General features: G+C 39.9%; 1 protein-coding gene across 3 annotated transcripts; it reads left to right on the top strand.

The window, feature by feature from the left end:
• The first annotated feature begins 809 nt into the window (after positions 1–809).
• Positions 810–26,707, top strand: LOC121913768 (progranulin-like). 3 transcript variants are annotated; one of them, XM_042436572.1, is made up of 17 exons: positions 810–960; positions 1,074–1,146; positions 3,762–3,819; positions 4,125–4,268; positions 4,567–4,695; positions 4,874–5,044; positions 5,156–5,287; positions 5,491–5,661; positions 5,773–5,904; positions 6,108–6,278; positions 6,390–6,521; positions 6,725–6,895; positions 21,726–21,857; positions 22,061–22,231; positions 22,343–22,474; positions 22,678–22,848; positions 26,666–26,707. In XM_042436572.1, the coding sequence occupies exons 4-17, from the start codon at positions 4,125–4,127 to the stop codon at positions 26,684–26,686; spliced, it is 1,980 nt and encodes a 659-aa protein (XP_042292506.1). In that variant the 5' UTR covers positions 810–960; positions 1,074–1,146; positions 3,762–3,819; the 3' UTR covers positions 26,687–26,707. The 3 variants fall into 3 exon arrangements, with proteins under 3 accessions (XP_042292506.1, XP_042292504.1, XP_042292505.1); XM_042436570.1 differs by having other exon boundaries at positions 4,399–4,695; XM_042436571.1 differs by lacking the exon at positions 26,666–26,707 and adding an exon at positions 23,432–24,039 and having other exon boundaries at positions 811–960; positions 4,399–4,695.
• The last annotated feature ends 126 nt before the right edge of the window (positions 26,708–26,833 follow it).

Below are 26,833 nucleotides of genomic sequence, written 5' to 3'. Positions count from 1 at the left end.
TGACTATCAACAGATCATTTTCATTGTCTATTTTTGCTGAGAACTGTGCGCGTCACACAGAAAAAATAGGCGAGACCCCGAATCTCTAGATTTGGCACCTACGTGTGAGATGTGTGGCATACGCGGGCTGTGTGGCTGCTCTGATCTGTTAGCATGGGTGCCAAAATGAAAAACAAGAGGTTCTGCAACGCACACACGCTGCTCATGCAGGCTGTGTCCCAGGTGTCACCACTGCAGGTCAGACTGTGTGGTGGACGCCAGGGCAGGGAACGTCTCTGTCAGGGAACTCCAGCACGGAGAGTCGCTGACATACTGACATACGGAGCTTCTTCCTAGCATACATGCCTGTACCTACTGTGGATATGTGTGGGTTTACTGTGGGGCATTGTAGGCAGGGCAAATCCACACTAATCCCACATGGGCCCCATGTAGATTAGCCTATGCAGGGCCCACAGCAGTTTTGCCCTTGGGGCCCCTATGTGGGCTTTCTGTAGGCAAGCCCACAGTTGGACTTGCCCACAGAAAACCCACATGGGCCCCCCTGTGGGATAGTCCGTGCAGGGCCCAAAGCAGTTAACCAAAAGGACTGGAATATAAAATTTAAATCTCTACATTTGATATGAAACATATTGGTTTTTGTCACTTTATTTGAAGAGAATTGATTTGCTGTAGTTCTTGTCACTGTTTGTTAAACGTTTTGATCTGTGAAGGTCTTTTGATTGTTTTTCTCACCCTAATAGTGGAAAATGATTATCTGATCACCATCAGCTGTGCTACTAGGGTGTGGCCTATATAACATACCAGTGCCTGTGTCTTACTATGATTGCTGATCTTGAAGAAGGCCTGAGGGTCGAAATGTCATCCAAATAAAAGGGAAATGCATACGGAGCCAGAGTGTGCAACACTTTTTTCCTGCTCTCAAGTCTGCTTCCAGTGATCAGCACCTCACTACAACCCTTGGTGGGCGTTACTTTTCCATTATGTACAAAAGCTTCAGAAACCTTGTGTTCAGATTTTTTGTTTGTTCTTATTGATTTTGTCGAGTATTTAACATTGTGGTTCCCCATGAACAGAAGGACCAGAAGATAAATGGCAGAGATCCACTGATGCCCCTGATTTTTTCTTCTAACCTAGCTGTGAATAAATGTAAGTGTTTGAAACATAAACTTAATTTATTACTGCTACTTTCAACAAGTGCAATTATTCTGAATATGCATCAATACTAATCTATGCTGCAAGTTGGACCCTTTGAGCTGTGGGGCCAACTGTGAGCCTGCAGCATGCCCTGCAGGTGCAGCCCACTGTGGGCCCTATTACTGGCCTGAAATGCGGGGCTCTCATGGACCCCACACTATGGGGCCCAGGTGGTGCCCCAGTGGGGCCCACACAGCCCACCTTGGTATGCTGCAGGCCGACAGTAGGTCCCAAATGGGCCCACACAGCCCACTTGGGCATGCTGCAGGCCCACACTGGGCCCCAGTGGGGCCCACACAGCCCACCTGGGTGACCAGGGGCATGCTGCAGCCCCACAGTGGATCCCAGTGGGACCCACACTCAGTGTGGGCTGTTCCACTGGGGCACCACCTGGGCCCCATAGTGTGGGGCCCACACGTGCCCTGCATTTCACACTGGTAACGGGGCCCACAGTGGGCTGCCCAAACAGGGCCCAGCAAACATGTCCCTGTGGGGCCCAAGTGGGGCCACTGCAGGAAGATAAATGAGCCCCACAGTGTTTACTGGGTAGGAAATGTCAGACAGTGCCAATTTCAAAGCTTTACAAATACTCTGATTCTTCAAACCTTGTGCAAACATTCGGCAACAGTGGGTTCCTCTAAGCAGCTGTGTAAGCTGTGTAAGTTACTGATGCCCATAATGCAAGGGAAGACTACAAGAAGATAGCAAAGTGTTGTCAGCTTGCAGTTTCCACAGTGTGAAATGTAATTAGGAGATGGTAGTTTAGGGAAACTGTGGAAGTCAAGATGAGATCAGGAAGAACAAGAAAACTCTCATAGAGAACACAACCCCCATTTGACTGTAAAAATTTGCAGGAAGATTTAGCAGACTCAGGAGTGGTGGTACACCGTTCCATTGTGCAGTGATGCTTATACCAACAAGACTTTCATGAAGAGTTAGTAGAAGAAAACCTTACCTGCGTCCTCATCATAAAATCCAATGTCAGAAGTATACAACAGAACATCAGGTGCCTGATGCATTTTGGAAACAAGTGCTGTGGACTGATGAAGTTAAAATAAAACTCTTTGGCCACAATAAGTTAAGGTATGTTTGGAGAGGAAAAGGAGCAGCATTTCATGAAAATTACACCTTGCCAACTGTTAAGCATGGGAGTGGATCTATCATGCTTTGGGGTTGTGTTGCAGCAGCCAGTGGCACAGGAAACATTGCACGGGTGGAGGAAAAAATGGATTCCAATCAAATACCAGCAAATTCTAGAAGCAAACATCCCACCGTCTGTTAAAAAAAAAAAAAAAAAGCTGAAAAGAGGATGGCCTCTACAACAGGATAATGATCCTAAACATACCTCGACATCCACCATGGACTACCTCAAGAGATGCAAGCTGAAGGTTTTGGAATGGCCCTCACTTAAACATAACTGAAAATCTGTTGGTGGATCTTAAAAGAGCTGTGCATGCAAGATGGCCCAAGAATATTGCAGAACCGGAGGCCCTTTGCAAAGAAGAATGGGAGAAATTTATGACATACAAAGTATCTACGCATTGACGTTTGCAGAAAGTATTGTGTTTTATATTCCACATCCTAAAGAGGCTGTGTTTACATCTTTTCAATTTAAAAATCATCAAAATATGTCATTTGTCAAAGGGTGTCCAAACTTTTGTATACAACCGTATAGAAATCAAACAAAGCAAATATTCATATGACCCAACTACCACTGGATTTGCATTCACTGTTTGTTACCCTGCCCACTTTTTATATCAAGCCATCATTCTGCCCAGTCTCACTTCCCTAAAATTTGTGTTCAGCTGCTGTAACAAACACAATAACTATTACGCTAACCTCATATGCCACTTGAGTTACTGCAAGTAGTTTCAATAGTTTCACAATGTACAATCTATCATTAAACTGCTGTATATCACACTAAGGGTGTTACTGAACCAAACAATAATGTGAGATTGTTTTATAGCCTCCTTAGTAGTTGAGGGTTACAGACCCAGTTGCCTTGTGCAGTTGATCTCAACCAGTTCATAACCAACCGACCTACCAGAATATCACATGTTTCCTCATAGCTGTTATGACTGAATCGTTTTTGACTTAAGAGGGAACTTATAATCTTGATGATACTTTAATGTCTAGTGTAAAACACAGAAACTATGCTAAACAGAAGTTCAGTTCTGAAATGTGCTTTAGTTGGTTTTATGGTTTTAAAAGTCATATTAGCATAACATTTGAACCTTTCACCCTACTAATGTCTTTCTAAATAGACAATATTTCTGAGTGAAGCTTTAGCAGTAAGTTTTGTATTTAAACAATGTAATTATATCACAGGTTAATGTGAGCTTGTAAACTCTTATGTGTGTGTGTATGTTTTTGCAGCATCATACAATAATTACCAAACCCTCCTTTTAAAATCCAAGTGTGGCTGAATGGGGGTGTACCTCCAGAAGCACCTTACTGTCCTAATTTGACAGTCATAGGATGTGGGTGTGACATAAAGTCCAGCATCCAGTTTGTTTAGTGGGAGGGCCAAACCTACCATATAAAGAGTGGCGGTGTCTGTTGTTCAGTACAGGGGAGGTGTGAGGCGTATGTCAGGAGGCTGTTGAATCACTTCACAGACAGAAGGTAAGCAAAAATCTATGAATCCTTATCAAACCCTTGGCGTAACTGCCACCAGTATGGTGTTTTATAAACAGTCACAGCTTTTATTTATTATGATTATACATTATATTTCTTTAATACATGCTAAAATGAAACTAAAAGTTGCCAGCAACACCTCAACGAAATGACAGTAAAAGTGTAAGATGTAGTTTAAGTCACAAATTGACTGAGGAACTGGAAAGAATGTGCAGTTGTTGCTCTAAAATTGCCCACAACGTATCACATTTGGCTGAATCAAATAAACTTCATGTTAATTATCTCTTGTCCAGATGTTGAGGATCACTTTATGGCTGTTGGTGGGAGTGTGTGGGTTTGCATCTTGCAACAACATATGCCCTGATGGGAACGTCCTCTCAGATCTCTCCACCTGCTGTATGACTACAGATGGATATCGCGCTTGTCCATATCCCAACGTAAGTCAGACATGTTCATACACTGCATAACTTGACCTGTACTTGTGAAGACTTGACATATTGGTCCGGAAAAGTGTTGTCAGTATTTCATTGATATTCTCTGCGTGTCTGTATTCATGTGCGTCTCCAGGCTGTGTGCTGCTCCGACTTGGAGCACTGCTGCCCCTCAGGGTTTCAGTGTAACCTGGGTACCCAGATGTGTGAGAAAGTAAATCAGCCATGGATGAACATACCCATGGTGAAGAAGGAAGCTGCAGAGAAACCAAGCACCCTTCTTATACCCGTCTCTCCCCTTCAGGAGCTCAAAAACAACCTAGACCAAAAAAAGAGTTCAGTTGTCAACTGTGACAACAACCATAACTGTCGTGGTGGCGAAACCTGCTGCAGATCCATATACGGTACCTGGTTCTGTTGCCCCTACTCCTCTGTGAGTTGACCCAGTAAATACTCCTGCAATAAGAAATGACAGTAATTTTCATGGCATCAATTCAAAGCTTGTAACTCAAATGTTTCAATTGCAATCAAATTTACAATTCAGTGTTGTCATCTTGAGGAGTGTTAATGCTCTTTTGAATTGATTATTGTATAAAATGTCTGCCTTGTAGGCCATGTGTTGTGCTGATCGCAGAAACTGTTGTCCATATGGCACATTCTGTGCCCGTGACGGGAAGTGTGTGAGGCGAGGCCTGAGATATCCTTTCTCCCCTATACAAGCTCTATCTTCAGTCCCTGCCTCTCTCATTTCAACCTCAGAGGACAAAGACAACCTGCAGGAGGTAGGACATATCACACTGTATGTATGTCACTACTTTATCTGAACAATGGTGGTGAAGAAGGAAGCTGTAGAGAAACCAATTACCCCTCTTCTACCCATCTCTCCCCTTCAGGATCTCAAGAACAACCTAGACCAAAAACAGAGACCAGATCATCTGTGTGAACATGGTATCAAATGTCGTGTTGGCCAAACCTGCTGCAGAGGCAAAGGGAATAGGCCCTATTTCTGTTGCCGCCACCGCTCTGTATGTTGACTCAGTAAATACTCTTGTGCAATAAGACACATTACAGTAATGTAATATTCTTTATTCTCTATTTTCATGGCATCAATTCAAAGCTTGTAACTCAAATGTTTCAATTGCAATCAAATTTACAATTCAGTGTTGTCATCTTGAGGAGTCTTAATGCTCTTTTGAATTGATTATTGTATAAAATGTCTGCCTTGTAGGCCACGTGTTGTGCTGATCGCAAGAACTGTTGTCCATATGGCACAATCTGTGACTATGACGGGACGTGTGTGAGGCGAAGCCTGAGATATCCTTTCTCCCCTGAACAAGCTCTATCTTCAGTCCCTGCCTCTCTCATTTCCACCTCAGAGGACAAAGACAACCTGCAGGAGGTAGGACATATCACACTGTATGTATGTCACTACTTTATCTGAACAATGGTGGTGAAGAAGGAAGCTGTAGAGAAACCAATTACCCCTCTTCTACCCATCTCTCCCCTTCAGGATCTCAAGAACAACCTAGACCAAAAACAGAGACCAGATCATCTGTGTGAACATGGTATCAAATGTCATGTTGGCCAAACCTGCTGCAGAGGCAAAGGGAATAATGCCTATTTCTGTTGCCGCCACCGCTCTGTATGTTGACTCAGTAAATACTCTTGTGCAATAAGACACATTACAGTAATGTAATATTCTTTATTCTCTATTTTCATGGCATCAATTCAAAGCTTGTAACTCAAATGTTTCAATTGCAATCAAATTCACAATTTAGTGTTGTCATCTTGAGGAGTCTTAATGCTCTTTTGAATTGATTATTGTATAAAATGTCTGCCTTGTAGGCCACGTGTTGTGCTGATCGCAAGAACTGTTGTCCATATGGCACAATCTGTGACTATGACGGGACGTGTGTGAGGCGAGGCCTGAGATATCCTTTTTCCCCTATACAAGCTCTATCTTCAGTCCCTGCCTCTCTCATTTCAACCTCAGAGGACAAAGACAACCTGCAGGAGGTAGGACATATCACACTGTATGTATGTCACTACTTTATCTGAACGATGGTGGTGAAGAAGGAAGCTGTAGAGAAACCAATTACCCTTCTTCTACCCATTTCTCCCCTTCAGGAGCCCAAGAACAACCTAGACCAAAAACAGAGATCAGATCATCTGTGTGAACATGGTTACAAATGTCTTGTTGGCGAAACCTGCTGCAGAGGCAAAGGGAATAGGCCCTATTTCTGTTGCCCCCTCCGCTCTGTATGTTGACTCAGTAAATACTCTTGTGCAATAAGACACATTACAGTAATGTAATATTCTTTATTCTCTATTTTCATGGCATCAATTCAAAGCTCGTAACTCAAATATTTCAATTGCAATCAAATCCACAATTTAGTGTTGTCATCTTGAGGAGTCATAATGCTCTTTTGAATTGATTATTGTATAAAATGTCTGCCTTGTAGGCCACGTGTTGTGCTGATCGCAGAAACTGTTGTCCATATGGCACAATCTGTGCCCGTGACGGGAAGTGTGTGAGGCGAGGCCTGAGATATCCTTTCTCCCCTATACAAGCTCTATCTTCAGTCCCTGCCTCTCTCATTTCAACCTCAGAGGACAAAGACAACCTGCAGGAGGTAGGACATATCACACTGTATGTATGTTACTATTTTATCTGAACGAAGATCCACTCAGAAAAAGTTAAAGGCCCTGACTTTAACTTTATCTGAATGGATCTTTTCCCTGATTGAGAAAAGATTTACGTCTTTTCTCAATCAGGATTTGGCAACATCTGAAGTCAAATGTGCTAAGAGTTTGTGGGTTGTTTGCACTATCAATCAAATCTGATAGAACCTGATCCACACAACCCTAATTAAGATTATTAGCTGAGTTTTTGAGTGTTAAACCTGCAATAATCAAGATTTTTCTATTATCAATCAATCAAAAATGTATGTGTATGTGAAGGGTTTCACTTGTGAGAATTATGTGTGTGTTATCCTACTCTGCTCCCCTGAGCTCTATGAAGCGCTTCAACTCAATTTTATGGAATAAAAACAGCCACAGCCTCTGATTCATTCTCATCACTCTTGTTGCTGGTTGCATCAGACAGCTGTTTGAATCTCATTGCACTGACTATAAATTTACATGCTTATGAATCTTCACCTTTACTGCAGTAATTTAGGAGGCAGTATGTTGTTCTAACATTGATTCTGATTTCAGGACCAGTGATGTGCAGATGGTCGGCACTGCTGTGATTATGAATATATCTTTGGCCACTCCTCCTTGACATGCAGAAGATCTGAAGTACTTTCAGATCCCCCCAGGAACACAAGAAGACACAAAAACAGACTGAGGATGTGTTGCTAATGTTTCTGCACTGTGAGCGCTTACTAACTATGCATTACAGCTTCAGTAGAGAAAATGAACACAAACTGATCAGATTTTTTGATTATTCACAGACCTACATTACAGTCTAATGAGTAAATAATCTGTTTACAACCTCAAATGATTGTTTCCCTTATCCATTGTGCATTTCATTTTCAAATTCATATTTTATTTGTCACATACATAATCATACACAGTACAATGTGCAATGAAATGCCTTATGTACCTGTTCTGGATCAGTTACCACAACAGTAAACAAAACAGTAATTTGAAAGAGCGATTCAAATTAGACACATGTAAACAGTACACAGAGTTCCAGAGTCCTAGTTCAGTTTCAGTCTACTGCGATTTCCTGCAAAAAACAAAAAAATCATGCCAAATCATGCTAAGCTTTATTCCTTTCATGATCTTCCTATTGAAGCATAATAAAAATAATAAAAAAAATATGCAAATGTGATTGAAAATTTCTCCATCTGTTTTGTTGTCTCATGCCACCTGAACTTGATGTGTCACTGGGCCATAGACCACTCACCTGACCTTCCAATCATTTGATATAGTTATTACATTTGGATATTATAATTTAGTGGTGAAGTAGAATTATAGCTGACCTTCTAGTTAGCCTACTACCCTTCAGTGAACTGTGGTCTTCATCAAGGTGCTCATACTTTGTAAGGAAAAAAATGCCCTACTCTGCCTCTGATTGGCTATTACTCGTTACCTTTGTTGGTTAGATTGGTTAGGTTTAGGCATGAGGAGTGAGATGATTGGGTTAGGTTAACAATATCAGGGTCAGAGCCAATCACAGGCAGTGTAGGGTGGGTAATGCCCACTGGTACACTTTGGCCCAATCCCAAACCAGTACCTACCCACTACCACTTCACCACCAAGTGTCACTCCAAATCAAGTTACACTCACAGCTGTGGAGGGCACGTCTAATTGTCTTTGATTTATTGATTGGGACAATGAGCAGTTTTTAAACATTAAAGATGCACTGCACTGGAGTTAACTCGAGGCTAATTTGCATCCGATGTCCCCCACAATCAAAACATACAACAGCACAACAACAAACAGTACAAAGCAAAAAACACACAGAGCACACCATACATAATATAAAATACAAAGCTACACACAACAGCACATCACATACACCCACAATGTCAATTAGAAATTAATAATGTAAACTTGTAAAATTAAAAGCAAGACTACCTGTGCTAATGAGAAGATCATAGATGGAGTTTAGACTCAGTGGTCACACAGCTGATTGGTCTTTAGTAGATTTATTTGCCCTTGAATGTATTGATTGAAGGGGGAGAGTATAAATGGATAGCCAAATTATGGGACGCCCCTGCCACTCTACCAGAACCAAACTTTCTATCACTTTACAGCTGTTAGTGGCTCCGACTGGCTTCCTATCACCGTTTCTGTTGTAGCTTCTAGGAACACTGGTTTTGTTTTCTGTTTGAACACTTTATCCTTGTATGAGACACGGAGACAGCTGTTGTTAACATGGACCAACAAACCACCACCGGCTCCTGAATTCTGATGGGCAGCGTCAAGTAATAATGTCAGACAAAGGACATAATTAGCTAGAAAAGCTCTTCAGTGAAGCTAAAGTTTTTAAACTTGACATTAGAGTTGTTTAAATGTCCAGTTTATCTGCTGCTTCTGCTTTACATTACAGTAATGTTAATGTAGCTGATAGTTTGGATGACTTGACTGCAGATGCATTCCCACAGTGTGTCGTTTGTCAATTCAGTTTGACAATTACTGTAATTGACACCATACAAGTTAAATTTCTGCTTCATGCTCTGACAGATTTTCTCAAAGGAAAGGCTTTTACATTTGCAGAGTGAGTGAAGGACTCAGGAGAGAAGAGACAGAAGTGAGGAAGAATCGCAGGATGTAACATTAATGGTGTCGAAAGAAAAATGAGGAAGAAAGTAAAGAACTGATTCAAGAAGGAAGAAGGTGCAACTGATTGAAGATTTAAAGAAAGAGTTTAAGGAGGAAAGAGAAACACATAGAGGCAGCCCAGGTGTCAGAGACATGAGTAAATACAAAGCAGGAGGCAGAAAAAACTGGTAAGGTCTGTAAGATTAAAACCTGCTATGAAAGGACCTACAAATCTTTTAATACAGGTACTAACACTACACAATAACTCTATTAACATGATGTTTTCTGAAGATGTTAAAAGGTTGTTGACCTCAGTAACTGTTGTAAACACAGCAGTAAAACTGACAGATAGTTTCAGTCATTAGAAAACACAAAATGCAGATTAATCTGACTGATTCATCTTTGAGTCAAACTGTTGTCTTAAATTGTTTTTAAGTTTGTTTTTAATTCTTCATAAATCAGTTTTGTTATTTCGTTATATTATAGATCTATATTAAGGACCATATAGACGGTGTGAGATTTGTTTTTAAGATAGAGACTGATTGGTCCATTTATCATCCATAAGGTCTAAGTTTATTTACAATTTACAATTTCATTTAGCAGACACTTTTATCCAAAGCAATGTACATCTGAGAGCTGATACAACACAAGCAGGGATCTAGTCAGGAGAGAACAACGTGAGTAATTGTCATAAAGCTAAGTTTGAGTCCGATAGGACGTAGATGCCTAGAGTGCATAGAAGCAGATTTTTGTTGTTGCTGGAGGGTGTAAATGGATAGCCAAATTATGGGACGCCCTTGCCACTCTACCGGAACCAAACTTCCTGTCACTTTACAGCTCTTAGTGGCTCAGACTGGCTTCCTATCACTGTTTCTGTTGTAGCCTCTAAGAATGCTTGTTTCATTTTCTGTTTGAACACTTTATATTTAAGCTGATCTTCAAGTTCAAGGTACAATAGTTTCAAGTCGCACCATCCGTCGCTATCTGAATGAAAATGGGCTCCATGGTAGAAGACTCAGGAAGACCCCGCTTCTAAGAGGCAGACGCAAAAAAAATCCAGGCTGGACTTTGCCAAAAATGCACATTGACAAGTCAAGGTCCTTCTGGGAGAATGTGCTTTGGACAGATGAAACACAATTAGAGCTTTTTGGTAAACCGCATCAACCCTATGTTTACAGGAGGGTCTTCCAGCAGGATAATGACCCCAAACATACATCAAAAAGCACCCAAGAGTGGATGAGAAGACAACGTTGGACTGTTCTGAAGTGGCCTGCTATGAGACGGCACCCATCAAACCTGAGAGAACTGCTCCAGTTCTCACCAGAAGGAGAGTGACCCAAACTACCAGTGAAGAAGTATAGAGACTTAATTCAGAGTTACAGAAAGTGCTTCACTGCAGTTATTGCCTCAAAAGGCTGTGCTACAAATATTAAGTTAAGGGTACCAGTTTTTTTCGCCAGGCCATTTTCATTTGTTTTATTATTGTAAATAATATGTTGTAAATCAAAAGCAAAGTTTCAGTCATATTCAATGTGAAATAAAGAATGATGGATAGCATATACTTCTGTCAAATTGATACAGAGATTTTTTTTTTTTTAAAGGTGGAAGGGTACCAATATTTTCAGCCACATCTATTCATAATGTTTTAAGTTTACTACAAGACTGTTTTGTATTTAGTTGAAGGTGTAGCTGCATCTGGCAAACAATAAGCAATACAGTAGATGGGCTCAAATACTCAAATTGTACAAATATTTACAAGAATTCGAGTTCTGATTCCTCCAGCAGCTCCTCCTCAGAATCTGAAGACGAGGTAAGTCACTACAGACTTAAATAGTAAAATTTATTTCCAAATTACTAAACATAAAAAACATTTTGTGTTAAGTCTAAAAAATGGATTCCAGGGTTTTAATAAAGATCAGTGGGATGTTGTTGATAGTTGGAGTAAATTGGTTGACAATTAACAACTGGTCAGAAATAATTGGACTCTATGCAGCTCAAACTGATGGATTTCAAAATGGTTTTGATCTGTAATCCTGAAAAAAACTCCTTAATTTGTTTTACATATAATGGAGCATTACATTATTTGACTGCATTTCTATTTGTGTGTGCAGGATGAAAAGAAGAGTGTGAAGAAAAAGCAGACAATAAAGAAGTCATCAAAGCACCACTGGCTCCCCCTGCAGTAAGTCTAAGCATAGTGCCACCCCAAGCGCTCATTCAATAATTCCTGTCATAATCACGACCAGACATATCACCAAATCAAACCAAACCATATCACTTATGGTGTGAATTTTAATAATCTCTATGCGCACATAAACCACCATCTACTAATCAAAGCCTTAAGAGAACTTTGCCAGTGACCCTGAATATGGCACTTTTGAATATTAGATCGGGATATTTATTATTAATCACCTGATTTTAGATAATAATATTGATTGCATGTTTAATACGGATGGACCAGCTGCTCTTATTGAAACCTCACCACCAAACTACAATTTTTCATACTCCTCCAGGAAAGGTTAAAAAAGATGGGAGTAGAGCAACCATCCTCTCTGCGTCGCTTGGTTTTAAAGATATTACATTTGATAAATACACATTTTTTGAATATCACTCCATTATTTTTAACAGCCGTCCTGTACTGTGTATCATAGTTCACAGGCCACCCAAACGATGCTCTTCCTTTGTTTTCGATTTTTCAGAAGTACTCTCAATAATCCACACCAATTATGAATTGTTATTTTACGTCATTTTAACTTCCATGTGGACAATCAATCAGACTCTTTTACCTTGGAACCTTTTAAATTTGCTGAATTGTGTGACTTTTATCCAACATGTTACTCAGCCAACTCATAAGAGAGGCCACACTTTAGACCTTGTAATAACACACGGCCTACCTGCCAATATGTCTTCAGTTGTGGATGTAGGCATCTCTGATCATTTCTGTCTTTTTTACTGTCAGTGGTTTTCTACAACAGTATATTCCAGAATGAACTGTCTTACTGCTGAAGTGGCTGATTGATTGATTGATTGAAATTATTTATTAACAATATAAAGGATATACAGCATATATAAATAAATGAATCATGTATGCACAGCCTCAACCAGGAGGCATCATATCTTAAACATAATAAAGCTCAAGAGCTTATTTCCATTGTGGTCCTTTGGGTGTAGCTGTGTGTTTGACTGTTAATGTTTAAGTGAGTATATGAGCACAATTAGTATAAGTTAATGCGTGTGAGTGTGCACGTGTGTTCATGTGTGTATGTTTGTGGGAGGTGGAGGGGCGGCAGAGAGAAGGCAGCAGTACAATATGTATTCAGTACAGTGTATCCTACCAATTCAATAATTAATTAAAATGATTGAATTATTGAAACAGATGAAATAGTTATATGTAGGACCAGCTGCTACTCAGCCAGCTCTTTAGGGAGGACTTCAAGTTTCCAATAGAACTAATTGACTTAAGTCTTGCAGGTAACACATTCCACATAACTGCTACTTTATATAAAAACAAGTCCTTTCCCACACAGATTTTAAATCTGCATGGCACAAAATCAGTGGAGCTCCCTCTAGTGGGATAACTGTGGACATCGCTGACCTGAGAAAAATAATTACTGAGATATTGTGGTACCACATGATTGACAATCCTGTGAACAATACATATTTTGATATATGATCTCTCCTCTACTCTGAGCCACTTGAGGCTAATAAAATGATCAGGGAGAAGATATGTGTTCTCTTTTTCAGTATACTTTATTGGAAACAGGCTCTGGTAGTAAAAATGTGTTATAAAACAATATTGCCATAAAATTACTTATAAACTATTCAATCTGAATGTTCTTGTTTTATTTTCCAAGAAGAAGAAGAAAATTTACTCTCATTCAGTAAGTTATCAGCAGAAACTTTTTCATGTGATCAATTAGACTGACCTTGTCAATATTCCCACAAATATGAGATGCAGTTAAATATAAAGTTGCTGCAAGCTATTTCTTGTGCTGTGTCTATGCAGGTCAAGTTGAGTCAAACAGTTTTGAGTTCAGGGGCCAGAAGCATAAAACTCTGTGTAGATTCATGAATAAAACTGTGTGTACGCGCAAAGCCAGAATAAAATATACGTATTCTTTTCGTCAGATTTATAAAGCTGTGCGTACGCATGGTTCTGTTTTATAGATCTCAGTCATTAAAGAACTGGACACACGTGCACGAGCCTAATTTCCACTCCCACAATGAGCCATAAATGGAGGAAGACACGCACTGATCCAGCTGTTTTCGTATCAGTTCGCCGCCTGTTCCACCAGTCTGTATAGCTGTCAAACGGGAAAGAGGAAATGCCGTTTACCGATTGTGTTGCACCGGCGAGGTTGTCCAACAGCAGAACAGCTGTCACTACGCACGACCATTACGCACGGCTTTATATCGTCCAAATCATGAATTCATCACACGGACCTGTAAACCATCATCAGCACTGATATCTCAGAAATGTAATCAGTGATTAGTTTGTAGCGCTCATATCTAAACCGACTTTACAAGGTGTGACAAAACTAAGGATAAAATAAAAAGAATATTATGAGCAAAATAAAATGTTGACTCCTATGTAAACTAAATGAATGGTTAAACTAATCACACAAATGTAATTAATCAATGTTATGTTCATAAATGTGCCTTTGATTGGCATTTTACAAATCTCTGTGTAAACGCAAAAAAAAAAAAGAAAAACTAACAAACAAAAAAAAAAAAACTAACAAAAATGTTTTGCTGAAAGATTCCGTCTCTCACCTCATATTTCATCTCCACCTCATCAAATCACCCTCAGATCGCTTCAGGACAACATGTGTATGCCTGGCCTAAAGAATGCGTGAGGTGTGTTTATAAGCGGGAAATGGCGTATGTGCGGTTTTTGTGAGTACGCATCATTTATGCATCACGTCCCAGTTGTTATAAATCTCGTCAAGCACAGAAAATAAAAGTTATAGTAACTAACTGATGAAAAAAACTACTCCATCTGTCTTTTGGTACAGATTTGTGGTGATGTGTGTTCATGTCGTGACGCTCTGAACCAACCAGACATTTCCTGAAGAAAAGCTTTCCGTTTGTTGAGCGGTCGTTATCACGTTCAACTGTGATTGGCACAACGGTTTTAACTGGATGAGAAAGTATTTCACATTTATTTAATCACCACGCCCACCGATCTATGTTCACCTTCGTTGCGCTGCTGCACATACATGAAATAAAGTAGCAGGTGCGCATAGAGACGCCCATATAGTCGGTGCGCCTAAGACCTACCACCTTGCGCTTGTCGTTGCATTTACGCGGTTAAAACAAGGCCCCCTGTACCCACTATGTGGTGTTAGAGAACACCCACTTATTATACGTTATGTTGCAGTATAGTATATCATGTGTACACCACACCATGTGAATTTTAAGTAAGTTGATGATGTTTGTCACATAAGGCTGACTTCCTGTTGTCAGTAGGTGGCGCTATGACTATGACTCAATATGAACGTGTAGATGTCTTTCAGTCTGCGAAATCTGGGGCAGATTGGACAATATAAAGTCAAGTTACAATAACTTCCTCTTTCATGGCGAAACATTTAAATTTTCTGCATCGCCATGGCAAAGGCCTTCCCAGACAACTCAGTTCCACACCTGTAAATTGCAAAATGGTGTGTTGTCACATGACCTATGACATCGTCGTTTGAGTTATCGACTATTCCTTCGCAATTTTGTATCACATTAGTCTGAGGGTTATACCAACCAAATTTCAAATGAATCCGATAAACTCTATAGGAGGAATTAAAAAAAGTTTTCATAAAATGCAGGAAAAACGCACAAAATTTAAAATGGCGACATCCAGTTGAGCGGAGCTAATGAAATGTCTGAAATGATGAGAGTAATGTGTGTACCAAATTTTGTGAATATCGGAGAAACTTTATCCCAACTACAGCCCGCCTTGCTTTAGGGGGCACTATGGAGCCCGCTAGACAGGCATATGCCCAATCGCTCTATATTCTTGCAATATTCACGGGTTCTGATGTGTGTGCCCAGTTTTGTGAGCTTTCAAACACCCCTAGTACCTCAAAAACAGCTTCCTGTTTCATGGTGAATGATGCATAGCAATGGCAACAGCGTTTGATGAACAAAGTTCAGTTGTTAGAGAACACCCATGTATTATACGTCATGTTGCTGTATATCATGTATAGACAGCACCATGAAAATTTCATGTAAATCGGATGATGTTTGTCACATAAGGCTGATTTCCTGTTGTTAGCAGGCGGTGCTATGACTATGACTCAATATGAGCAGGTAGATGTCCTCAGGCCTGGACTCTTATCCAACTTGTGACATTTGGAGCAGATCGGACAATATAAAGTCAAGTAACAACAGTTTCCTCTTTCATGGCGAAACATGTAAGTCTTCCGCATCGCCATGGCAACACTGTTCCATGAAAACTCAAAACCGCAATTTTGCATTGCACTTGTTTGTGTAGGTGAAATGAATGTTTCATCAACTACGAAAGAAGAACTAGAAAAGGTTATCTGAAGTACACGGTGACCCTGATCCTAAGAAGTGATCGTTGGAAAAGGGGGGCTAAATGCAAGAACTAGAGACTTTACAAGACAGGCATGACTCCATATATGGGATTATTATTGATTATCTTGCAAGAACAGGTGTCTGCAGACAGTGAAGTGTGACTACACACAAGGTGCTTGTGTTGACAGTTGTGTTGGGCACAGGATGAAAGTATAAAGTGTTTGTATGAGCTGTTGAAGATGCTCCTCTTGCTGCAGAGCTCAGAGAGCCTGTATGCATATGCTTTAGTGATTTATTAAAGGCAGTTGGACGGTAGGAAAAATACTGTGTCTCTGGTATTTAATTACCTTTGTCACCTAACTAGACAGGCTGACATTTCAGCTGCAACAGTCAGTGGACCTGTTGAATCCTCTGGGAGGAGTTTTGAAAAATTCCATAAATGTAAATTGCCTAAAATGGTGTGTTATCATATGACCTATGACATCATCATTTGAGTTATCGACTACTCCTTCACAATTTAGTATCACGTTAGTCTGAGGGTTATATCAACCAAATGTCAAATGAATGTAATAAACCCTCTAGGAGGAGTTTGAAAAAGTTTGCATAAAATACAAGAAAAACACACAAAATTCAAAATGGCCGACGTCCGGTTGGGCAGAGCGAATGAAAACCAATGAGAAATTTGTCCAAAATGATGAGAGTAATGTGTGTACCAAATTTCATGAATACTGGAGCAACTTTATCCCAACTACGGCCTGCCTTGCGTTAGGGAGCACTATGGAGCCCGCTAACACGCATAAGCCCAATGGCTCTATATTCTTGCAAAATTCATGGGTTCTGATGTGTAAGCCCAGTTTTGTGAGCTTTCAAGTACTCCTAGCACCTCAAAACAACTTCCTGTTTCATGGTGAATGATGCATAGCAATGGCAACAGCGTTTGATGAACAAAGTTCACCACTATGTGGTGTTAGTGAGCACCCATGTATTATACGTCATGTTGCTGTATATCATGTATAGACAGCACCATGAAAATTTAATGTAAATCGGATGATGTTTGTCACATAAGGCTGATTTCCTGTTGTTAGCAGGCGGTGCTATGACTATGACTCAATATGAGCAGGTAGATGTCCTCAGGCCTGGACTCTTATCCAACTTGTGACATTTGGAGCAGATCGGACAATATAAAGTCAAGTTACAACAGTTTCCTCTTTCATGGCGAAACATGCAAGTCTTCCGCATCGCCATGGCAACACTGTTCCATGAAAACTCAAAACCGCAATTTTGCATTGCACTTGTTTGTGTAGGTGAAATGAATGTTGCATCAATTACGAAAGAAGAACTAGAAAACGTTATCTGAAGTACACAGTGACCCTGATCCTAAGAAGTGATCGTTGGAAAAGGGGGGCTAAATGCAAGAACTAGAGACTTTACAAGACAGGCATGACTCCATATATGGGATTATTATTGATTATCTTGCAAGAACAGGTGTCTGCAGACAGTGAAGTGTGACTACACACAAGGTGCTTGTGTTGACGGTTGTGTTGGGCACAGGATGAAAGTATAAAGTGTTTGTATGAGCTGTTGAAGATGCTCCTCTTGCTGCAGAGCTCGGAGAGCCTGTATGCATATGCTTTAGTGATTTATTAAAGGCAGTTGGACGGTAGGAAAAATACTGTGTCTCTGGTATTTATCCGACCTTGCACGCATCAGATGGAGTGGCGGCCTTGGTATCGCTACTGGAGTTCAGTTGATACGGTTCTGAAATGTCATTCTTATCGGACACTGCGTGAATGCATAAAATATTATTTCCTGGTTGAAATTTGGTCTTAGATGTCTCAGAATCATGTCCTTTTGTGACACAATGTCCGCTGCTGCTTTGGTGATTTTATCAACATGATCAAACTAAATACTTGCTGCAGACGTGCTGCAACAATGTATTATCCATTGTTGAGTTGTCGTTATCATGTTTAATTGTGATTAACACTGTTAACTGTTTCAGAGCTTTGAGACCAGTGATGTGATTGGCTAGGAGAGTATTTCACATATATTTAATCACTACACCCACTTTTCTATACTCACCTTCACCCAGCCCTTTTACACATTTCACTGCTGCACATAAATGAAACAAAATAGCAGGTGCGCATAGAGATGCCCATATAGTCCGTGCGCCTAATACCTACCACCTTGCACTTGTCGTTGCACTTGCACAGTTAAAATAGGGGCGGAGCCAATGTGAAATATGTCTGAAATGAGACGTGCTGGCATTTTCTCAATATGACTATCAACAGATCATTTTCATTGTCTATAAGAAGATAGCAAAGTGTTGTCAGCTTGCAGTTTCCACAGTGTGAAATGTAATTAGGAGATGGTAGTTTAGGGAAACTGTGGAAGTCAAGATGAGATCAGGAAGATCAAGAAAACTCTCATAGAGAACACAACCCCCATTTGACTGTAAAAATTTGCAGGAAGATTTAGCAGACTCAGGAGTGGTGGTACACTGTTCCATTGTGCAGTGATGCTTATACCAACAAGACTTTCATGAAGAGTTAGTAGAAGAAAAAGTAGTAAGTTTGGCTACCTCTTGACAAATAACATATTGGTGATTTTTCAATTGAAAAGATGTAAACACAGCCTCTTTAGGATATAAAAAAACAATATTTTCTGCAAACATTAATGCATAGTTACTTTTTATGTCATAAATTGAAAAAATAAATACATCAAATTATTATCATCATGTTTGGTCACCTTAAGAAATCTCAGATTCTTTTTACAAAGTCTCAGACCTTAATCAGTTCGTTAGGCCTGAGGCATGTCAACAGTTGTCATTAGGAAATATCAGTTGGTACCAATTTCAAAGCTTTACAAATACTCTGACTCTTCAAACCTTGTGCAAACATCCGGCAACAGTGGGTTCCTCTAAGCAGCTGTGTAAGACTCTGAAATTGAAAGTTATTGATGCCCACAATGCAGGGGAAGGCTACAAGAAGATAGCAAAGCATTGTCAGCTTGTAGTTTCCACAGTGCGAAATGTAATTAGGAGATGGTAGTTTAGGGGAACTGTGGAGGTCCAGATGAGATCTGGAAGATCAAGAAAACGCTCAGAGAGAATTGTTCGTATTCTGGTCAGAAAGGCAAACCACAACCCCCATTTGACTGTAAAAACCTGCAGGAAGATTCAGCAGACTCAGGAGTGGTAGTACACTGTTCCACTGTGCAGCAATGCTTCCTTACCTGCGTCCTCATCATAAAATCCAATGTCAGAAGTATACAACAGAACATCAGATGCCTGATGCATTTTGGAAACAAGTGCTGTGGACTGATGAAGTTAAAATAAAACTCTTTGGCCACAATAAGTTAAGGTATGTTTGGAGAGGAAAAGGAGCAGCATTTCATGAAAATTACACCTTGCCAACTGTTAAGCATGGGAATGGATCTATCATGCTTTGGGGTTGTGTTGCAGCAGCCAGTGGCACAGGAAACATTGCACGGGTGGAGGAAAAAATGGATTCCAATCAAATACCAGCAAATTCTAGAAGCAAACATCCCACCGTCTGTTAAAAAAAAAAAAAAAGCTGAAAAGAGGATGGCCTCTACAACAGGATAATGATCCTAAACATACCTCGACATCCACCATGGACTACCTCAAGAGATGCAAGCTGAAGGTTTTGGAATGGCCCTCACTTAAACATAACTGAAAATCTGTTGGTGGATCTTAAAAGAGCTCTGCACGCAAGATGGCCCAAGAATATTGCAGAACCGGAGGCCCTTTGCAAAGAAGAATGGGAGAAATTTATGACATACAAAGTATCTATGCATTGACGTTTGCAGAAAGTATTGTGTTTTATATTCCACATCCTAAAGAGGCTGTGTTTACATCTTTTCAATTTAAAAATCATCAAAATATGTCATTTGTCAAAGGGTGTCCAAACTTTTGTATACAACCGTATAGAAATCAAACAAAGCAAATATTCATATGACCCAACTACCACTGGATTTGCATTCACTGTTTGTTACCCTGCCCACTTTTTATATCAAGCCATCATTCTGCCCAGTCTCACTTCCCTAAAATTTGTGTTCAGCTGCTGTAACAAACACAATAACTATTACGCTAACCTCATATGCCACTTGAGTTACTGCAAGTAGTTTCAATAGTTTCACAATGTACAATCTATCATTAAACTGCTGTATATCACACTAAGGGTGTTACTGAACCAAACAATAATGTGAGATTATTTTATAGCCTCCTTAGTAGTTGAGGGTTACAGACCCAGTTGCCTTGTGCAGTTGATCTCAACCAGTTCATAACCAACCGACCTACCAGAATATCACATGTTTCCTCATAGCTGTTATGACTGAATCGTTTTTGACTTAAGAGGGAACTTATAATCTTGATGATACTTTAATGTCTAGTGTAAAACACAGATACATTTTAAACTATGCTAAACAGAAGTTCAGTTCTTAAATGTGCTTTAGTTGGTTTTATGGTTTTAAAAGTCATATTAGCATAACATTTGAACCTTTCACCCTACTAATGTCTTTCTAAATAGACAATATTTCTGAGTGAAGCTTTAGCAGTAAGTTTTGTATTTAAACAATGTAATTATATCACAGGTTAATGTGAGCTTGTAAACTCTTATGTGTGTGTGTATGTTTTTGCAGCATCATACAATAATTACCAAACCCTCCTTTTAAAATCCAAGTGTGGCTGAATGGGGGTGTACCTCCAGAAGCACCTTACTGTCCTAATCTGACAGTCATAGGATGTGGGTGTGACATAAAGTCCAGCATCCAGTTTGTTTAGTGGGAGGGCCAAACCTACCATATAAAGAGTGGCGGTGTCTGTTGTTCAGTACAGGGGAGGTGTGAGGCGTATGTCAGGAGGCTGTTGAATCACTTCACAGACAGAAGGTAAGCAAAAATCTATGAATCCTCATCAAAACCTTGGCGTAACTGCCACCAGTATGGTGTTTTATAAACAGTCACAGCTTTTATTTATTATGACTATACAGTGAGGTTATATTTCTTTAATACATGCTAAAATGAAACTAAAAGTTGCCAGCAACACCTCAACGAAATGACAGTAAAAGTGTAAGATTCAGTTTAAGTCACAAATTGACCGAGGAACTGGAAAGAATGGGCAGTTGTTGCTCTAAAATTGCCCACAACGTATCACATTTAGCTGAATCAAATAAACTTCATGTTAATTATCTCTTGTCCAGATGTTGAGGATCACTTTATGGCTGTTGGTGGGAGTGTGTGGGTTTTCATCTTGCAACAACATATGCCCTGACGGGAACATCCTCTCAGATCTCTCCACCTGCTGTATGACTACAGATGGATATCGCGCTTGTCCATATCCCAAAGTAAGTCAGACATGTTCATACACTGCATAACTTGACCTGTACTTGTGAAGACTTGACATATTGGTCCAGAAAAGTGTTGTCAGTATTTCATTGATATTCTCTGCGTGTCTGTATTCATGTGCGTCTCCAGGCTGTGTGCTGCTCCAACTTGGAGCACTGCTGCCCCTCAGGGTTTCAGTGTAACCTGGGTACCCAGATGTGTGAGAAAGTAAATCAGCCATGGATGAACATACCCATGGTGAAGAAGGAAGCTTCAGAGAAACCAAGCACCCTTCTTATACCCTTCTCTCCCCTTCAGGAGCCCAAGAACAACCTAGACCAAAAACAGAGATCAGATCATCTGTGTGAAAATGGTCACACCTGTCCTGTTGGCCAAACCTGCTGCAGAGGCATAGGGAATAATGCCTATTTCTGTTGCCCCCACCACGCTGTGAGTTGACTCAGTATATACTCTTGTGCAATAAGACACATTACAGTAATGTAATATTCTTTATTCTCTATTTTCATGGCATCAATTCAAAGCTCGTAACTCAAATGTTTCAATTGCAATCAAATTCACAATTTAGTGTTGTCATCTTGAGGAGTCTTAATGCTCTTTTGAATTGATTATTGTATAAAATGTCTGCCTTGTAGGCCATGTGTTGTGCTGATCGCAGAAACTGTTGTCCATATGGCACATTCTGTGCCCGTGACGGGAAGTGTATGAGGCGAGGCCTGAGATATCCTTTCACCCCTGAACAAGCTCTATCTTCAGTCCCTGCCTCTCTCGTTTCAACCTCAGAGGACAAAGACAACCTGCAGGAGGTAGGACATATCACACTGTCTGTATGTCACTACTTTATCTGAACGATGGTGGTGAAGAAGGAAGCTGTGGAGAAACCAATTACCCTTCTTCTACCCATCTCTCCCCTTCAGGAGCTCAAGAACAACCTAGACCAAAAACAGAGATCAGATCATCTGTGTGAAAATGGTCACACCTGTCCTGTTGGCCAAACCTGCTGCAGAGGCATAGGGAATAATGCCTATTTCTGTTGCCCCCACCACGCTGTGAGTTGACTCAGTATATACTCTTGTGCAATAAGACACATTACAGTAATGTAATATTCTTTATTCTCTATTTTCATGGCATCAATTCAAAGCTCGTAACTCAAATGTTTCAATTGCAATCAAATTCACAATTTAGTGTTGTCATCTTGAGGAGTCTTAATGCTCTTTTGAATTGATTATTGTATAAAATGTCTGCCTTGTAGGCCATGTGTTGTGCTGATCGCAGAAACTGTTGTCCATATGGCACATTCTGTGCCCGTGACGGGAAGAATATGAGGCGAGGCCTGAGATATCCTTTCACCCCTAAACAAGCTCTATCTTCAGTCCCTGCCTCTCTCATTTCAACCTCAGAGGACAAAGACAACCTGCAGGAGGTAGGACATATCACACTGTATGTATGTTACTATTTTATCTGAACGAAGATCCACTCAGAAAAAGTTAAAGGCCCTGACTTTAACTTTATCTGAATGGATCTTTTCCCTGATTGAGAAAAGATTTACGTCTTTTCTCAATCAGGATTTGGCAACATCTGAAGTCAAATGTGCTAAGAGTTTGTGGGTTGTTTGCACTATCAATCAAATCTGATAGAACCTGATCCACACAACCCTAATTAAGATTATTAGCTGAGTTTTTGAGTGTTAAACCTGCAATAATCAAGATTTTTCTATTATCAATCAATTAAAAATGTATGTGTATGTGAAGGGTTTCACTTGTGAGAATTATGTGTGTGTTATCCTACTCTGCTCCCCTGAGCTCTATGAAGCGCTTCAACTCAATTTTATGGAATAAAAACAGCCACAGCCTCTGATTCATTCTCATCACTCTTGTTGCTGGTTGCATCAGACAGCTGTTTGAATCTCATTGCACTGACTATAAATTTACATGCTTATGAATCTTCACCTTTACTGCAGTAATTTAGGAGGCAGTATGTTGTTCTAACATTGGTACTGATTTCAGGACCAGTGATGTGCAGATGGTCAGCACTGCTGTGATTATGAATATATCTTTGGCCACTCCTCCTTGACATGCAGAAGATCTGAAGTACTTTCAGATCCCCTCAGGAACACAAGAAGACACAAAAACAGACTGAGGATGTGTTGCTAATGTTTCTGCACTGTGAGCGCTTACTAACTATGCATTACAGCTTCAGTAGAGAAAATGAACACAAACTGATCAGATTTTTTGATTATTCACAGACCTACAATACAGTCTAATGAGTAAGTAATCTGTTTACAACCTCAAATGATTGTTTCCCTTATCCATTGTGCATTTCATTTTCAAATTCATATTTTATTTGTCACATACATAATCATACACAGTACAATGTGCAATGAAATGCCTTATGTACCTGTTCTGGATCAGTTACCACAACAGTAAACAAAACAGTAATTTGAAAGAGCGATTCAAATTAGACACATGTAAACAGTACACAGAGTTCCAGAGTCCTAGTTCAGTTTCAGTCTAGTGCAATTTCCTGCAAAAAACAAAAAAATCATGCCAAATCATGCTAAACTTTATTCCAGCATAAGCATAATAAAAATAATAAAAAAAATATGCAAATGTGATTGAAAATTTCTCCATCTGTTTTGTTGTCTCATGCCACCTGAACTTGATGTGTCACTGGGCCATAGACCACTCACCTGACCTTCCAATCATTTGATATAGTTATTACTTTTGGATATTATAATTTAGTGGTGAAGTAGAATTATAGCTGACCTTCTAGTTAGCCTACTACCCCTCAGTGAACTGTGATCTTCATCAAGGTGCTCATACTTTGTAAGGAAAAAAATGCCCTACTCTGCCTCTGATTGGCTATTACTCGTTACCTTTGTTGGTTAGATTGGTTAGGTTTAGGCATGAGGAGTGAGATGATTGGGTTAGGTTAACAATATCAGGGTCAGAGCCAATCACAGGCAGTGTAGGGTGGGTAATGCCCACTGGTACACTTTGGCCCAATCCCAAACCAGTACCTACCCACTACCACTTCACCACCAAGTGTCACTCCAAATCAAGTTACACTCACAGCTGTGGAGGGCACGTCTAATTGTCTTTGATTTATTGATTGGGACAATGAGCAGTTTTTAAACATTAAAGATGCACTGCACTGGAGTTAACTCGAGGCTAATTTGCATCCGATGTCCCCCACAATCAAAACATACAACAGCACAACAACAAACAGTACAAAGCAAAAAACACACAGAGCACACCATACATAATATAAAATACAAAGCTACACACAACAGCACATCACATACACCCACAATGTCAATTAGAAATTAATAATGTAAACTTGTCAAATTAAAAGCAAGACTACCTGTGCTAATGAGAAGATCATAGATGGAGTTTAGACTCAATGGTCACACAGCTGATTGGTCTTTAGTAGATTTATTTGCCCTTGAATGTATTGATTGAAGGGGGAGAGTATAAATGGATAGCCAAATTATGGGACGCCCCTGCCACTCTACCAGAACCAAACTTTCTATCACTTTACAGCTGTTAGTGGCTCCGACTGGCTTCCTATCACCGTTTCTGTTGTAGCTTCTAGGAACACTGGTTTTGTTTTCTGTTTGAACACTTTATCCTTGTATGAGACACGGAGACAGCTGTTGTTAACATGGACCAACAAACCACCACCGGCTCCTGAATTCTGATGGGCAGCGTCAAGTAATAATGTCAGACAAAGGACATAATTAGTTAGAAAAGCTCTTCAGTGAAGCTAAAGTTTTTAAACTTGACATTAGAGTTGTTTAAATGTCCAGTTTATCTGCTGCTTCTGCTTTACATTACAGTAATGTTAATGTAGCTGATAGTTTGGATGACTTGACTGCAGATGCATTCCCACAGTGTGTCGTTTGTCAATTCAGTTTGACAATTACTGTAATTAACAACATACAAGTTAAATTTCTGCTTCATGCTCTGACAGATTTTCTCAAAGGAAAGGCTTTTACATTTACAGAGTGAGTGAAGGACTCAGGAGAGAGGAGACAGAAGTGAGGAAGAATCGCAGGATGTAACGTTAATGGTGTCGAAAGAAAAATGAGGAAGAAAGTAAAGAACTGATTCAAGAAGGAAGAAGGTGCAACTGATTGAAGATTTAAAGAAAGAGTTTAAGGAGGAAAGAGAAACACATAGAGGCAGCCCAGGTGTCAGAGACATGAGTAAATACAAAGCAGGAGGCAGAAAAAACTGGTAAGGTCTGTAAGATTAAAACCTGCTATGAAAGGACTTACAAATCTTTTAATACAGGTACTAACACTACACAATAACTCTATTAACATGATGTTTTCTGAAGATGTTAAAAGGTTGTTGACCTCAGTAACTGTTGTAAACACAGCAGTAAAACTGACAGATAGTTTCAGTCATTTGAAAACACAAAATGCAGATTAATCTGACTGATTCATCTTTAAGTCAAACTGTTGTCTTAAATTGTTTTTAAGTTTGTTTTTAATTCTTCATAAATCAGTTTTGTTATTTCGTTATATTATAAATCTTATAATTATTAAGGACCATATAGATGGTGTGAGAATTGAGATTTGTTTTTAAGATAGAGACTGATTGGTCCATTTATCATCCATAAGGTCTATGTTTATTTACAATTTACAATTTCATTTAGCAGACACTTTTATCCAAAGCAATGTACATCTGAGAGCTGATACAACACAAGCAGGGATCTAGTCAGGAGAGAACAACGTGAGTAATTGTCATAAAGCTAAGTTTGAGTCCGATAGGACGTAGATGCCTAGAGTGCATAGAAGCAGATTTTTGTTGTTGCTGGAGGGTGTAAATGGATAGCCAAATTATGGGACGCCCTTGCCACTCTACCGGAACCAAACTTCCTGTCACTTTACAGCTCTTAGTGGCTCAGACTGGCTTCCTATCACCGTTTCTGTTGTAGACTCTAAGAATGCTTGTTTCATTTTCTGTTTGAACACTTTATATTTAAGCTGATCTTCAAGTTCAAGGTACAATAGTTTCAAGTCGCACCATCCGTCGCTATCTGAATGAAAATGGGCTCCATGGTAGAAGACTCAGAAAGACCCCACTTCTAAGAGGCAGACGCAAAAAAAAGCCAGGCTGGACTTTGCCAAAAATGCACGTTGACAAGTCAAGGTCCTTCTGGGAGAATGTGCTTTGGACAGATGAAACACAATTAGAGCTTTTTGGTAAACCGCATCAACCCTATGTTTACAGGAGGGTCTTCCAGCAGGATAATGACCCCAAACATACATCAAAAAGCACCCAAGAGTGGATGAGAAGACAACGTTGGACTGTTCTGAAGTGGCCTGCTATGAGACGGCACCCATCAAACCTGAGAGAACTGCTCCAGTTCTCACCAGAAGGAGAGTGACCCAAACTACC

Source organism: Thunnus maccoyii, chromosome 15, assembly GCF_910596095.1.
Source record: "Thunnus maccoyii chromosome 15, fThuMac1.1, whole genome shotgun sequence".
NCBI classification, from domain to species: domain Eukaryota; kingdom Metazoa; phylum Chordata; class Actinopteri; order Scombriformes; family Scombridae; genus Thunnus; species Thunnus maccoyii.
The sequence above is the reverse complement of the archived record's forward strand: the minus strand, read 5'-3'. Positions and strand labels throughout refer to the sequence as shown.

Coding starts and splice junctions, on each gene's coding strand:
- LOC121913768 (XM_042436570.1), top strand. CDS start 4,125: ATGTTGAGGATCACTTTATGGCTGTTGGTGGGAGTGTGTGGGTTTGCA. Junction 4,696..4,873: donor TCTGTTGCCCCTACTCCTCT/GTGAGTTGACCC, acceptor TCTGCCTTGTAG/GCCATGTGTTGTGCTGATCG. Junction 22,232..22,342: donor ACAAAGACAACCTGCAGGAG/GTAGGACATATC, acceptor TCTCCCCTTCAG/GAGCTCAAGAACAACCTAGA.